This window comes from Trachinotus anak, unplaced genomic scaffold, assembly GCF_046630095.1.
Source record: "Trachinotus anak isolate AG129_WGS33_773 ecotype Australia unplaced genomic scaffold, CSIRO_AGI_Tana_v1 ptg000002l, whole genome shotgun sequence".
NCBI classification, from domain to species: Eukaryota; Metazoa; Chordata; class Actinopteri; order Carangiformes; family Carangidae; genus Trachinotus; species Trachinotus anak.
Window position 1 is genome coordinate 21,456,875 of NW_027273853.1, and position 16,611 is coordinate 21,473,485.

At 39.4% G+C, this 16,611-nt stretch overlaps 1 protein-coding gene across 2 annotated transcripts; it reads left to right on the forward strand.

Moving 5' to 3' along the window:
• The first annotated feature begins 291 nt into the window (after window positions 1-291).
• Window positions 292-12,075, forward strand: LOC139637326 (nuclear receptor coactivator 5). Of its 2 annotated transcripts, XM_071505945.1 has the most exons (9): window positions 292-517; window positions 717-803; window positions 1,999-2,072; window positions 2,492-2,615; window positions 5,983-6,182; window positions 8,434-8,712; window positions 8,879-9,046; window positions 9,500-9,745; window positions 9,995-12,075. In XM_071505945.1, the coding sequence occupies exons 1-9, from the start codon at window positions 456-458 to the stop codon at window positions 10,030-10,032; spliced, it is 1,278 nt and encodes a 425-aa protein (XP_071362046.1). In that variant the 5' UTR covers window positions 292-455; the 3' UTR covers window positions 10,033-12,075. The 2 variants fall into 2 exon arrangements, with proteins under 2 accessions (XP_071362046.1, XP_071362054.1); XM_071505953.1 differs by lacking the exon at window positions 717-803 and having other exon boundaries at window positions 317-517.
• The last annotated feature ends 4,536 nt before the right edge of the window (window positions 12,076-16,611 follow it).

The following is a 16,611-nucleotide window of genomic DNA, read 5'->3' on the forward strand; positions in this document are numbered from 1 at the left end:
GAAAGTGCAAAAAGGAGGATACAAATATTGTATGAATATGATATATAATATCAATAGGGTTAGTATTTGGAGTGTTGTGATGATTTAGAGTGCAAAGGGAAAAACTTTATTTATCTGAGCGGGCAATTACAGGTGGGGAGCGAATCATGTATAATGCTGAGGATGGGGAATCTAGGACCATCCCTGCAGGATCAAAGCATGATAACATTGCAACAAAGGTCCTTCAGTGTAGTTCCCATTTTATTTCCCTCTTCACTTCCTAGTCCGGTGGGTGGCGGTAGTACACAGGTCAGACCGGTAATCGCCAGAAGAAGAGCTCCTCCGCCTCCTCCCTCTCTCCAGTGCAGAGAGGGTGTTAGTGGGGCACTGGTGGAGCAACGCCAGGAGAAAAATATCTTCCCTCCCTGCGGCTCCTAGCTCAGGTTTATCCAGGCGAGATCGCAGTGCAGAGAAACATGTCGTCTTGGGCCAAATCATCCGCAGCTGCCCGGCGGCCGCCAGCGAACCCCAATGGAAGGTAAGTCCCATGGTTCCCTGTGGCAAGAGCAGGGTTAGCAAGCTAGCATGCTAGATAGCACCCGCAGCACAGGACACAACGGAGTGGGTTATACCAACCGATATCAATTCTGTTTCCATTTCTAATTCTATTAACTATAGTGAATGTTAGCTATATTCAACACGGCCCTGAAAAAAACAAAAGTCGTTGTGTTGTGCAGTGCTCAACAACTGCGTCTGTTTCGGAGAGCAGCGCCGTACCCCAGCAGAGAGGAGAGGACCGAGGAGCTGAAGGATGCGCTGGAGAGGTACGAGCCTGTGCATCCGTGCAATTCACTGCGACTGTCCCATAGGATTCATGCTGTGTCTACGTGGTCGTTCATGTGTGACAGATTATAATCCAGTCACAGTGTTTTTTTTTTTTTTTTTTTGTGTAGACGCACTCGGTGTTTAGGCGAATCTTTAACCAAAAGGGTGTTTGCAGCAATGAAACAGTGGACAAGTGTGCGACATATTTAATGAAGGTTGGCAGAAAACCTCTGTGTCCATGGTTTGCAGCGCAAATGTTTTACAACAATCATACAACCTCCTAGTGCGACACAACTTCGCGGAAGTTGATGAAGCGGTGAAGCCATGATCACTGTCACATGGAGCTCTCACTGTTTCCTCAGTGGATGTTCTTCTGATTGTCACTCATTTCATTTCAGAACTATCAAAGCAGCTGTTCTGTTTTCATCGTGGGTTAAATTCAAGGCAAACTTTCGTCACTGTCTCAGAGAAGAGAAAAAAAAAAACACTACTTGGAGCATTAACCTTTCTATTTAAAATGAAAAGCTTAAACTGGGTTTGGTGATATAATCAACTAAGTAACCTCATACTAATAAAATGTTTCTGATTATTTTGTCAGGATGTGTTAGATAGTAATGCACAATTCACAAATTCCATATTTTGTTAAGGTTGAGGTGAAATGAAGTAAAAGCAACCCCAACAGCAAAAACGAGCCTTTCTTTAAATGTCAGTGCACTGTTACTTTTAATTTCATGAGCTTAAGAAATAGAAAAAAATAAAACAGTATATATCATAGGTTGCAAAAATATTTTTGTACTCTTTGTAAGAGAGTGTTTCTATTCTGTGCTTGTTGCATCAGTTAGTATTTCATCAATTCACCACTGAATGCTTTTAGCACTGCAGAAGCTCAGAAATATTTAAAGAAAAAAAGGGGAGAAAAATAAGATATTTTTACTACAATGAGCTTTTTTCTGTGTGTTGACAAATAATATGCCATGAGAATGCAACACCAGAAACTGTGGTTCATTCATTTCTGAAACTCAGTTTTGATGCATACTTTTCTGTTACTGATGGATTAAACGTGGGGTATTTTTTAACATTTTTAAATGCATCAAGTAAACACATAGAATAACCTAGTGAATCGAGGGCAGAGAAATGCCTTTGTCAATACAATGTAGGATTAAAGACGCACCTGTTTCACCACTTTTTTTTCAGTTATGAAGAACTAGAGCAAATGCAAAACTTCAGCGGAAGTGGAAAGTATGAGGGGTACAAGCATCAGCCAAATGGTGAGATGTTTTCTTTATATTGTTCACTAAAAACATCTTTATTTTTTTCTGTGCTTTTATTTTTATTTTTATGGGGCACTCTGAAACCTTGCACACCAAGTTATACTTACAAAAAAATCTCTACATGAAAGTGCATGGTTTGTGATTGTGCCAGTGCATCTTAAATTAAACTGCATTTGTTCAATAACACATGTTACTAATAACACAGTTTACACATGTTTACATGAAATGCATTAAATGTTAAATTACAGTTTCATTGTGAGTTGTGTGCATAGATGCACTGTTGATTGCAAACTAACCAAAAATATCATCTACCTGCATATTCCCCTCTCACTTTAATCCTCTACCCTCTCCACCCTGTCTCCCTTTGCCTCCCCTCCGATGTCTCCCAACTCCGCCACCATCCTCAAACCCCCCAGCCAAGCCGGAGGGCGCCACTCCAGCAGACAGACGAAAAACCCTGTATCAGAAGTTCTACAGACAGGTGCAGGAGGAGAGGAAGCCGCCCGACTGCGTTGTCCTCTCCGTCACCAACCAGTGCCTGTGAGTATTCGCAAAGAAACAATATAAATTACAAGCGGTAGGGGTTGAAATGTGGGCGAGTTTTAAATACAGGGTCAGTCAGTCTTGTATTTAGGCTCAAGCTTTTGTGCATGCATCACAAGGTCATTCTGTTGAGACTTGGCTTTAGTGATTCAACTCCTTGCTGACCCAGATCTTCTGGTTTTACTGGCATTTGTAATGAATACAGCCCCAAAGACTTGCTAAATGCAAGTGTTGTCTTGAATAGGGGAATCCAGGTTTAGGCAAGGCTTAGATATTATCAACATTTGATGAGTTTGTGTTGATAAGTTTAGGACCTCCCTCTAGCGACTACAACACAACAACAATAAACATTGTAAGTACTCGTGGAAATTGACAACAGGTGATTATACAATTTCTGGCACTGAGTTTGTTTAATCTGAATGAAAATTACAATTCATCATTGTGTTTGTGGTTTGTTTTAAGTTATCTATCACTGGCTCCCTCCACTTGATCATAGTTACAACCTGAATCAGTGCAGAAGTCAGACTAGCAAGTCATTAATAAGGATTGTCTTATTAAACAGTAGAGGATAATAAGTCATTTTACACCTGGGTTTCACTTTTAGTTTTTCCATCATGATGACTGCAAATTATATTTGTTCATCTATGTGTGAAAGCATGCGTCTCAATCTTTAAATGTCGGGGATTGTACAGTTATCATGTCTCAGGTCACAATGATACATTCACAGTTAACTTTTCTCCCACACATCTTAGTTTACTCTTCTGGCTGCCAGTCTGCTGCTGCTGATTTCATGGTATTAGCTTGAGAGCTTTGTTTGTGCTCTACATGTTGCATCTAATTAACCTATTGTTGGTTTTTATGCCAATAACAAGGATATATAATATTGTAGTCACTTCTATTTAAGTCGAGTAGTATAGACCCAGCAAAACAAGGCAAAGAATAGTCACTATCTATTTATACACTATAAAATATATTTTCAATATTTTCTAGTCAGTGCACTTGTTGTGGGGGTAGTTCACTAACCAGTAGTCGGCCAGCAGTTTTGGACTTTTTAGATTCAACTGTTAAACATAATCAGTTGTGTATGTACATTTGACAGCAGCACTCCCAGTGATCTATAGGCATGCAGGCTCTACAGTGAGGTGGTAAATCATCATGCTCTCTATGCTGTGTTGAATGGTTATGTCTGTTCCATTCATTTTGATTCATGTTCACTAACAAGGTCCCCTTTCACGCCATTTCCTTAAACATTTTAAAGCCAGTTTGAGACTGTGTGAAAATATTGTTTATCCTCCACCCATCATTCTCTGGCCCTGGTATCCTCAGGAGCACCCACTTCATTTATTATTTATGGATTTTTTATTACTGCGTGGGGTTTGTTTGAAGAAACACATTTCTTTCTGCCATTTGTGCTCACACAAGACGAAACTGTCAACATTAGTGTGCTGTCAGCGGAGTGACGTTTATAACCTCCTCTAAGGTGTAACACTAGTTGTACATTTAATCAAATCATGTTCCACAACTGTGCATATCATAACCACAGTTATACCAGTTTCTGCATATTAAAATGATGTAATCTTGGCTATAATTTTAATGCAGTTTTAAAGTACACACTGATTTCTCTGTAGCAATGTCAAACACACACACACCCACACACACACACACACTCACACTCACACCTGCTCACCAAAGCTTTGGAGTTGTAGAATACTGTCTCCCATCAAAATGTCATTACAGAACGTTCATATTCACTGTACATATCAAATACAGCTTGAACTACACATTCTCACAAAAACAACTTTATTTCATCAAAAGCTGCTGTTGTTACATATCACGCCACACACACAAGTTTCTTTATTTTATCATCGAAAAAATGTTTTGGTGTTGGTTCAGCGGTGGATGCCACACAGAGCCCATGAATGAACACCTATAAATCAACCTGCCCTCACCCCAGTACACAAAACTTATTCTGTAAAGCTAATAATAATGCTACATCTAAGTACAAAGTAGTCCTGGTCAAAGTACGTAAAACGTTTACACTCACTACACAATGCAATACTAAATAAGTAATTCATGCACAAGATACTCGTACACAGATGGCACCTGTGAAGTTGTGCCACATATGGCAGCTGTGTCTGCATGTCACTGTGACACAGTTAGAGCAGCTAACTCACTAGCAGCCTAACCTGGGGGGTTGTAATAGCACAACAACAAAAAAGATTGAATTTATGAGAGTCGTACCATGCTTAACAAATGCTCTCTATGCTTTTTAAGTGAGAATATACATGTATGTCAATGAGCTGTATTCACAGGGATTGTAAATGTATTTGTTTAAAGAATTTTTTTCTTGTTCTTTTATTTTTTAAAGCATAATATGCTTGTTTTTAACCTATTTCAGATCTTTATATAATCATTCAAATTTTATCGTCATGCCAGCACAAATTTCATACTACTAATTTTTCCCCAGAGTTGCAAATAGCCTTTTAAATAACTGCAGTAATGACTGTGCTGTGAATGAGTGGTCTCCACAACTGTAGATGCAACTGCAATATTAAATGTATATTGTAAAGCAATACTGTTTTGAAAGCCTCTTTTGAATGGTAAACACTCTTTACCTCTGTAAGTTTGAATTCCAATAGTGATCCAGTTTCAGTCTGGGGAAAAAGGGAAGCACAATAGTCTTCGAAACTTCTCAAGCCAATCCACTGCAACATACATTCATTCTTGTCTCGGGTACATTAAAAACACTTTCCACTAAAATACGGCCATCACTTCAAATTATGCTGTCTTAGATTGGCCACTGCAGACAAAATACTAATGCCATGCAGATGCTGTGTTTTTAACCTTTTTTTTTTTTTTAATTTTTGGTTTATATTTTGGTTACATGTGTGGTTGTTAAATGTTGGACCAAAGTGTGAATCTGGGAAGAAGCCCTCGATTGATGGGGACTTAAACACATGACATTTACCATTAATTCTTGCAAAAGGTGTAATATAAAATGCCACCTAACTTACCCATGTCCACACATTTATCCACGACTATATCAAATACCACCATTTGGAAAACCCACTGTTTTACCTGATACATTACCTAAACACATACTACAACACTAAACACAACACATCTTTGAGAGATCAAAAACTTGTGTTAGTGCCACTTAAAGCTACACGTTGTCCATAAACACAGAATTCTCCACCAAAAGAAATGATGACCCATGGTTACAATTTTGTTGGTAAAGCACTTATTAAATTAAGACACAACCTTCTGTTCCTGTCAGAAATATAATTTAGGTTTCTCTACTTGCCAAATGAGTCAGTTAATACAGAAATGTCAAGTTAACAAAGTGTTTCTCTTCCTCTCAAAGGGATTACCCCAAATCGCTAAGCCAGTGCTTGCAGGAGCGTGGCCTGTCAGTGGAAATGCTCTACCTTCAGGCGGAATCAGGCCTAACCCGGGCCCTGCAGGATGTCCGAGCAGACGGCTCCCCGTTATGTATTCTGGTGGAGCAGACAAACATAGCTCTGTCCTCCTGCACTGTTATCATATTCTCAGAATCCCTCAAAAGTAAGTTCGTACCCCTCGTATTCCTTCAAATTTACCCAGAACACTTCAGTTACAACCCTCCATCCCTCTTTTAGGCTCAGTTGAACGGTCTAATGCGGATAACATCTTATGTTTATTCTACATCATCTTTGAACACAAAATCTATTACAGACTTTGTGTAAATCCAAATAAAAACAATACATACTACCATTAAAACACAAACATGTAGAGCTCTGAAGCCACAATTCTGCACTCGACTGTTATAACATGCTCTTTGTGTTTAAAACATTTATATTAATCATTTAAAACCCATCCCAAGTCAATCAAATCTGCACAATATCCATTCACATATATTTACACACATGTGTACACATAATATGTACAGCAATGTGTTAATCTCTACAGACCATCCACTGGCTAACATGACACACCTAACAAACTGAATAAAGTCTAAAAGTAGCAAAGTATGTATGGCCAAGAAAAACTATGCTTTATTACAACTTGTTCCAGTTTTGTAGTGTGGGTCGGCAGTTTTGACGGTTAATATTTTAACTCACAAAATTAATTGTATTAATATGAAAATGGTGGCATTGCTAAAAATGGGTCCCACAAAGCAACAAATGTGACTTGTAAACAAACTACTAGTCAAGAAACTACTTGAAAGAGAAAATGAAGAAAAATGGTGTATTTATGACACAATCTGTTGTAAACATTATTATTGTTCACAAACAAACTTGCTCTTTGAGCTTGGACGTTCCTCACCAGCCATTGTGATGCTTACTCAGTGTTTTTGAGTAAGAGGCTATCAGTGGATGCTAATCTGGGAAAAAACTGTTATGTTTGCTGTCTATATGATCATCTGACTGCTCATGCTTGTTGCTGTGTTGGAATTATTTTTAGCAACTACGATTATCATGTTCACTCATAACCAATAGCACAGATGGCCCAAGCTACAAAAATAAAACTCAGGTTGTAAGAAGGTGTAGTTTCCCTGAAGTTGACTCAATGTGAAACATATTTGCATTGTGAAACAGTTGCTGTGTCTCAAATCGGATACTTCAGTCAGTACACTCACATGTAGTACACTGTGTACATGATATACTCACCGGCGTAGTGCATGAATTTCAGCAGAGTAGTGATGTCCCAATTCACACACTGCCGTTGTGCACTCACCGGAAATGACGATTGTAACGTGACCACGTTCATCACCTGCCCACCAGCTGCTTCGCTTGCTTGACTTTAATCGAACATTTTACTTTCCTGTCGGTGCCCCCTGTGTCATGCGACATGGAAATTAGGCTGCCATTGGCGCAGAAGGTATGTTATCCTTCTTGATTTGCAGTTTTCTCAAGCTTGAGAATGCGTTGGTGGCCTCTCCCCTTCCGCTTTGAAGCCAAGATGGTGACCATGGAGGGTGAGAACCATCCATCAATTTACACAAAATTTTTTGCCCATTGTGATTGCACCATCCTGGTACTTATGCACTCAAAATCGCAAGTGTGAGTATAGAAGTACGCGAATTGAGACACAGTAAGTGATATGGTCAATATCTATACCAGGTTCTGCACACAACTGTTAAAAAACTAAATCAACAAATAACATGCAGAGCTCTGCTTCCCTACTAGAGTTATTTCACAAAAACTGATATATTTTTTAAATCGTACACTGTGCACAAACAAATCTGCATAATACAAATAACAAATATGGATTATATAAAACAAGAACATCAAAACTGTGCAAAATGATGTAATTGGTTCATGAGGGTGCTGTTCTGTTTAGCTCATGAAAACAAAAAGATGACCTAAATACATTTTTTGTCTGATCCACACACCTAAAATAAAATCAAGGAATGCATGTCCTAAGGTAAATATGATAAAAGGATTATTTATTGTAGCTTATTTAAATACACAGATAATCTAAAGTTTCATTGTGCTTTGGCGTCACATCTGAATCCTCATAAGAAAATAACAACTTATGTCCAGAAATGTAATTTGAATTACAGTGATAAATGTACATTTTTTACATAAATTGCATGCCCCTCATCTCCCCCTCCTCTTCAACAAACCACAACTCACATTCAAAAGTACAACCTACCAATGTTTCAGCTGTACTTGCTGATCCCAACATCACATAAAACAAAAAACATCTCAGTATGACTTGAGAGACCTGTAAGGACCTCACTGATTTTACTGGTATACTGGAATACTGGTACCTCTTTGTCCAACTTCAGTCCCCTGACACCTCACCATTAACCCTCCCATTTCCCTCCCAGTCCATCGCAACATGCCCAAAGACCAGGCCATGGACTTTGTTGCAGCGGAGTACAGTCGAGGACTGGTCAAAGAGCGCCCGCCGAGGGACCCCGCAGACATAGCAGCACAGGCATCACAGCTGCTGGATGACTTTCTAGATCGAGAAAAGATCGAGCGCCACAGCGTTCCCTCTGAAACACGGCAGCTCCTCATGCTGTTGGCTGAGGGGGTGCATCTCTACCCCGACGAGCTGGAAACCATCTCAGAGTATGTCCGTTCCAGGCAGGAGCGCATACAAGGTGAGACCCTGGTTAAACTGTAGTGCCCACAAGAGCTGGGACTGGTGCTGTGTCAGTATTACTGATTGCACCTTTAACCTGTTATCTTTTCCTGTTCTGGCTCTTTGGGTCACATCTTCCCTGGCTATTGTGATTCTTTTATTTTTCTGTCTTCCTCTCTCTCCAGCCTCCAACACTGAGGGGGAGAGAGGGAACATGTTACCTCCAGGACTGGGAAAACCACCTCCTCTGCTCCCCACTCCACCTGGGCCCCCTCAACCGCAGTCTGCAGCTGGAGGGGGACCCATGGTGGACCACTCACCTCCTCCACCTGCACCTCTCTTGCCTTCACCAGGTTGGACGGCAGACTTGACCACTTAGTTTTACATTTCTGAAGAAAATTCAAGAGTGCAGAAACTGTATACCTGACAATCACATTTAAAATAAATCAAACTTTGTCCCCCCCCGTTTTCAGAAACACAGTACACGCCGTGTACTCCTCAGTTTTAAGGATATTTTTGGCAAATCCATTGTTCTATCTTGACTTGATAGAGAAAATTAAGTCTTGACAGATTTTTTTATTTGCCACCAGTTTGGTTTAATGTATTTCTGTATTGTAAATCTATTTGCAAAGACTTGTAAATGCTTTAGAAGATAGTAGAACAGTTTGTTTTAGACATTTACTGCACATTGATACTCTTTATTTAATCTGCGCCATGTAGTCTGTCATTCTGTCATGATGTCCTGCTATGTTTTTCATTTTCACTCTCACCTGTCTTCTTCTCTTTTTTTTTTTTTTTAAATAAAGGGTCTTATCCCAAAACCAAACCTCCTCCGCTGCTGTCCTTGCATCGGCCGCCTGGTCCATCACTAGGAGCCCCAGCTTCACGAGGCCCCCCATCCTCACACAGCCACTACGGTGCCCCCTCTATGTGTCGTGGGCCCCTACTCCACCATCCTCCTCCGTACCACGCAGGCCCCAGGGGACCTCACATGACTCGAGGAGCCCCTCCCTCCCTAAAGAGTTCCCGCCCTCCACTTCTCTCAGCTCCAGGTGGGTCTCCTATGATTTTTTTCCCTTTCTTATCTTTCCCTCCTTCATCTGGAAATAGATTTTTTTTGCCCTTATTTATTTGATGTATATTGCTCCAGTATGTTCTGTAGGATCATTATCCTGTATTTATTCGTAGATAATGTGAATTCAAACACTGGCTATAAACAAAGAATGTTTCATTTTAAATTGATGTCATTTTTCTGTCTTTTTTTTTCTCCCTCCTCTCTACTTCTCTCTTCCTCTGATCAGGGCCCCCTCTTCCTCGACTGAGTGGCCCTCGGCATTAAGAAATGAGAGAGACATGCGCACACACACACACACACACACACACACACACACACACACACACACACACACACACACACACACACACACACACACACACACACACACACACACACACAGTTACACATGCAGGCTACAAGTGACAGCAGTGTGCCATTTCTCCTAACTCTAGAAAAGAAGACTCCTGGCTGCAGCGCAGGTTCCTCTTGTGACCTTTTAAAAAAGATATAGATACAAAAGATGCTAGTTAATGTTAGATATGATCTTATCATTGTGGAGGGATTAAGGGAGGACGGCATGGGGAATTCTTATGACAGATCATTTTCCAATGGCCCTCCTAATTTTTCCCCTCTATATAGTGGGCTGCAATTCTCACAGAGAGTCAACCCTTAAAAAAAAAAAAGCAAGGTCTGTACGTCCAGTTTGCCTCTTTAGACTCCATGATGTGGGTGTAGGTCACAGTGACAAGCTGCTAGGAGAAACATTGAACATTGTTTAACTGAATGCACAAAAACCCAGGAAAACAATAGGACAGCTGTTTCATAATTAAAGCAACACAAAGGCAAAAGCTATTGGTGGTCACACAGTGGTATTAGGATTTTTCAATTTTTATGTATATCATGAATATAGCAAGTTACCTACCTGCTGTCAGTGTTTCAAGATGGTGCTTCAAACTTCACAAGGATTTCTCAAGGATTCTCCCGAGGAGAGAATTCCAACAACCAATTAAAGTTTGTGTTTATAAGCTGTATTCTTGGCTCAAATTGTATTTTATTTATATCTAAATTTATTTTTGACACAAGTAGAAGTAAATAGTCTTAAGAAGTTTTGTATAATGGTTTTCATTCTGAGTTTGCATACACAACTTTTGGCACCTTTTACGGCAAATCAACAAATCCTCTTATTTGTTACATTTAACTTCACCTCTTGTGATTTTTTTTTTTTTTTAGATAAACATACTTATGATGTATTTCATGCTTTGTTCAAGTGAGAGTAGTAACACTTGGACTGAAGAAGAAAAAAACTGCCACATACATTGGCACTGAAAACATCTGACATCTTGATTTTTGTAACCTTTGTTTTGTCACCCAGATTGAAAAAAGATTTTGTTACATGAAAGCACAAGGGGCAGCTTGAAATAACTGCCAGGATAACCTAGAGGAATATGAATCTCTTTATGTATTCTTTCAATAATTCTTGTGCAAACAAAGTGAACAAATATTGTATTTTCTTCACAGCAGGATGTGTAATTCAGATGCCAGTCTTAATACAAAATGTGTAGGAAAACTTCCACTGCAGCAGGTGTTCGATCAATCGATGTTTATCAGCCCTTCTGTTAGATTTCAGTCATTATGGTGGCAGTTTAGAGAATCTGATAATTTGACACGTTAGGAGATGATCACATTCATCTTTGCTTATTGTAATTCAGGGAAAAATCTCGCAGGTTTACTCCATTACAACAACTTAACACTGTAACTTTACTGGCTCTGTGCTGTCGATTGGTTTTTATCATTTTTGACTTATTGCTAGAATTTGTACAATACTCTAGTTTGGTTGTTAATATTATTTTGTGATATAATAATGGTGTAGCATTTGTGGAGTTATGGCATCAATGCAGTAATGAAGGGACTCGCAGCTTGTGCTTCGTGTCCTGTACTGTGTAGTTAATTGCAAGGTTTTTTTCTAACACTATGAAACTGTTTGGGAAGCCGTCCACATTTTATTTTAACCATCAAAGTGTGAAAGATCACTGTTTTCAAAATAGAAGGCATTTATGAGATTAAAAAAATTTAAACATTTTCTTCTGATTTGCAGATAATGTTCAAATGTACACTTTTTTTTAAATCTATGTAAATTGTAAATGTTGAGCACCTTTGCGTTGTTTATTAGTTGTCATTTTCTTTGATATGCAGCAAGTTAATGTTCAGGTATGGAGCTGGAAGGAGACAAATGTTTGAATATTTTGATGAGCATTTCAATGTTTTTTTTTCTTTTATTCAAAAGACTGAAACATAACAAATAAAGTTGACATCAATTTAAGTACACATATCTTGTGAATACTGACTGACGTGTTAACTGTTAAAGTGAAAAATATGTGCAGATAAATTTTGTTACAAAGATAAAACCGAACGGCATGTTTCACATTCAGTGGCGTGGAAATTGCACTTCTCAGTAAACTACCTGCAGAGTTGTTTGGATTGTTCTTTTTACTTCCTGATGTACCTTTTGACAGTCAGCTGGCTAACTGTCAGCTGGGCCTGGTGACACACAGTCAAAAGTAGTGGTGGAGGGCAGCGGGTGAGGAGTCAGGCAAGAAACACATGCAGGCAGTTACAGTCGAGAGAGAGTCACAGTTTTTTTAAAAGTCTGTTAATAGTCAGTCAACAACAGACAGGTGTGCATATGTACAATGAAACAGGTTTGGCTCGCTGTCACCATTGTTTACATTTCAAAAGGAAGTGATGGGTGACAAAATCCACAGGGTGCAAAAACACTGTACGGTCCACAGTTTATATGAGGGTATTATGAGTCCTCAGCAGTCTGAGTTAGACAAATCAAGTAAGGATCTTCCAGAGTTAGTTATTTTAATTGAAATTCCCTCTTTGGAAGGCACAGGTGCAGAAATGTGTCACCACACTCTAACCATGCTGAGATGGCAAGACTGTAATGACAAACTCAGTGGGCAGGTGTAAGGAAAGCATGTTGCTTTTAAGGAATGAGAGGCAGGTGGGTGTGGAGATTAGGTGTGGGTAGAGAAAGTCCAAAGCCTTCTGGTTGTAGGGGACGTGGATATCAGATCTAGAAAGTTCAAGAAATACAAGGGGCTTTGAGGAAGTGAGAAGCAGCTGATGTTTGTTTTATATTTGTACTTGACATCTGTCTACACCGTCATAGACATTTTCAATTTCTCTGCTTGATTCGACTTCTTTTCAGGTTGAATATGGGAATTATGTGAGGTCAGTCATTTCAGGTAGCCCGCCCTAAGAACTGTACGTTATCCTACTCCGTTAGGTTAATTAAGTGTGAAACACCTATTTGATGTACGACAAGTGTGTGGGACCTTAAGTTTATGTCAGGTGTTAGAGGTTGTGTGGAGCTATCCTGAATTTATGAGAACTCATCAAACTTTATGAACCAGTAAGAATGATAAAGTTTTACCCTTTCCCTCCCTTAAGGGCAGTGGTGGATATTGATATAGGCGATATGGTCAGCTGCCCAGGGCAGCATCCTGTGAGAGGGCGGGATGTAATTACAGTGGTAGGCTAAAGTCTATGACACCATGAATCGCTTCCAAATAAAGCACATTTCATTCATAATATTGTGAATACAGGCCCATAGTTTCACATACATGTAATTTTTCTGGGTTTTGTGAAATCCTTAAAAATTATACAAAACAAATCTGCACACCAAGGGGAATTGGTTTAGTCTTGACTCTTGGTTGACAGTGTGTTGATGAAGTGCAATATTGTAATGATTAGATTCTCTTAAGTGTGTTATTCTGTTTGTGTGATGAAGGATTTGTGAAATTTTGAAATGTCATTCTCTATTTTATTAGTATTTTATTTTATTATACTAGTTCATTTCAATTCTTGTAACTTTTTGTATTTTTGATTGTATATATTTTTGGTATTATACCTACATGTTGTAATGTCTGCGTAGCTCTCTAAGTTCTGATGTTGAATAAAAAGTTAGTTTGTGCAGAATGGTGTTTTTTGTTGGGAGGGGGCGCTGAGGGGGCGGGGTTTGCCCAGGGTGTCATACAAGCTGGAACCTCCACTGCTTAAGGGGCTGCAACTAAACCAAGAAGGATCAGAAACATGTTAGGTCAGTGCACACACACACACACACACACACACACTCTGTCCTGCTCTAATCAACAAAATAAGTGAAAACACCCGTGAGGGTGCAGCACCTGTGCACATCTGGTTATTTGTGAGGCCTCACTGACCTGATCTTTTTTCATTCAGACTTGTAACCAGATATATATCTATGAAAGTTTAGCTCAAAACCATGTAAAGCCAGCTACTCCTCCTTCATGGGATGGAAAAGTACATACATACTAAAAACACAAAACAAAAATCGGGCTGAAATAAATGGTTGCAAGCTGTAGGTTTAGGTGCAAAAATACACACCAACCCATTATGCAAGCACTGACCACGTGGACCAAAAAAAAAACCTTCTGGGATGAAGTTATGCTTTTTAAACTCTAGATGGCAACATACACCTGCTCTTTTTTCTTCATACACCAGTTTGTCAGACAAGCAGGACTTGGAAATGAAAGTCCTCAGGTTACCATCAGGTTACCACACCTTCTCAATATTTACAAAATGTGACTTCCTGAGACCTGATTGGAGTAAAAAAATATTACCCATGCTACAGAAATACATTCCACTACTCCACTACTTTTAATAAACTGGTTTCACTCATACAAAAAATGCCCAGAATATGTAGTGTTGTAGAAATACCTGCAGTACTTGCTCAACAATGCACAGGAAGATTATTTCCACTTTACAAGCAGAGAAATCTTTACTTTTCATAGAGAATCAAAAATGTATTCATGTTTGTTAAATATATTACAAATATGTAGTTTTTGCCTTATGGTAAATTTGACTCTGTTTTAAAATATATATATATATATATAATCATCTCTATGAGGCTTATTTAGCTGAAGCTAAGTGAGTACATTTGTGAGTGACTTTCCCCGTTTTTTTATATTTACAGGAACCAGTATGATTTTAACTTTGAGTTTCCTGTTAACTGAACATCTTCACAAGGCAACAATCTAGTTTAAAATCAAGGAAATAAGAAACATTACAGTTCATTATAAGCTGAAAATCGAAATCTTTTATAAAAACAAACAAACAAACAAACAAACAAACAACAACCTTCAGAGTTTCCATAAATCAGTTGATTAGATTTTGCCCAGAGCCGACCAAACCTTTGCATCCCACTGTAGTTTATATTTGCTTGCTTAGCTTCTTCATTTTTAAAGCTAAACTCTCTGAATGCTGCTTGCATTGCTTGCTCTAGCTTTTCCTGTGTCATTTTATTGGCAGGATGAGATTTTTAACACTGGGGTCCCTGTAATGAGATTCCTGAAGAACTACTGTCATTATTGAACTGTCGTTCTGCATGAAACTTCTTTAAAAAAACATTCTTCTTTTACGTTTCTATCCAGGTAAGATTATTTCTTGTCATACAGTTTAAACTGATACTACTTTAATGTGTTTTTCTGTATAAAAAGCAATTAATAACTTCTGATATATGTGAATGTGTGTGGCATTCTCCTCTGTGTTGATGCCTCCTCCTCCTCTCTTCCAGCTGCGGCTGCACTGCTGCGAGGAGCCCATCAGCTCAGGAAGTAATGGACAACCGTCTCCACCTCATTACACCAGCCTACACACACACACACACACACACACACACACACACACACACACACACACAACACACACACACACACACATACACATACACTATGATTGGACACTGTGGCGTGTGTGAAAGTTGTTTGTGTGCAGAAAAACAGCAGCATACTGTTGGTGTTCAAGTATCTTAAAATCATATTAAGTGTCTCACTGAAGTACTCTTCTTGTTTTCACAGGAATGTCTGCAAGAGATAATAATGTCTAAAATAATTACATTTGCCAAGTAGTCCTGTGTGTGTGTGTGCTTGTGCGTCTCTGTGTGTTTGTGTGTGTGTGTGTGTGTGTGTTTGTGTGTGTGTGTGTGTGTGTTTGAAAGCAACATACGAGCGTCTTACCTATTTCATATACATGTGCAGTGCCTTCAGAAAGTATTCAGACCCCTTCACTTTCTGCACCTTTTATTGTGTTAATTTTTAGATTTTTTTTTTTTTTTTCTCTTTGATGGCCTGCCCCACCCCAATTTCACCTGTTAGAAATTACCCTTACCTTTCCTCAGACTCCGGCCCAAACCTCATGGGCCAAAGCCTCAGGCCTAAGCCATGGACCTTCACAGACTTGACTGAGTGTGAGCTCTGTGTTTATACTGACGTCCGAACTTCTTTTTCCTGTCATGTGAACATTATGGTTCATTCCTTTCGTGCATGTTTGTTAACTGTCCTTCTTCTTTCTTCTTCTTTTTTTTCCGTTTCATGGTGGTTGTTTACCATTTTTTAGGCGACCGGTCATTCCCAGGTAACCATGGTAACCCTTGTTTAACAACGCAGTGCTATGAACTTCGGGTAATTCCCTCAGGCAAATTCTGCAGAAATGCGGACTTATAGAAAGTGTACGTAAAGGTCTCAGAATGTCTCTGAGGGAGCCCTGATGCACTTGATGGTTTTACAGTGGGACAGGCCTCAGCCCTCATGGACTCATCAGGAACACGCCATGAGGGTTGACAGTGGGATTGAGCCTCCGTTCCCCTCACTGTTCTGTTCTGTTCCCTGGCGAATCCTCGTGCGTCTGCTGCCTGATTTTGTTTTGTGGTGTTTTTCCTTTGTGCCCGTCACTGGAGTTTTTTTTTTCCTGTTACCTGTTCCTGCTTATTTGTCTGCCAGCTCAGCTTCTCACCTTCATCCACCCGTCGGCCTGTCAGCTTATTCTTATTTATAA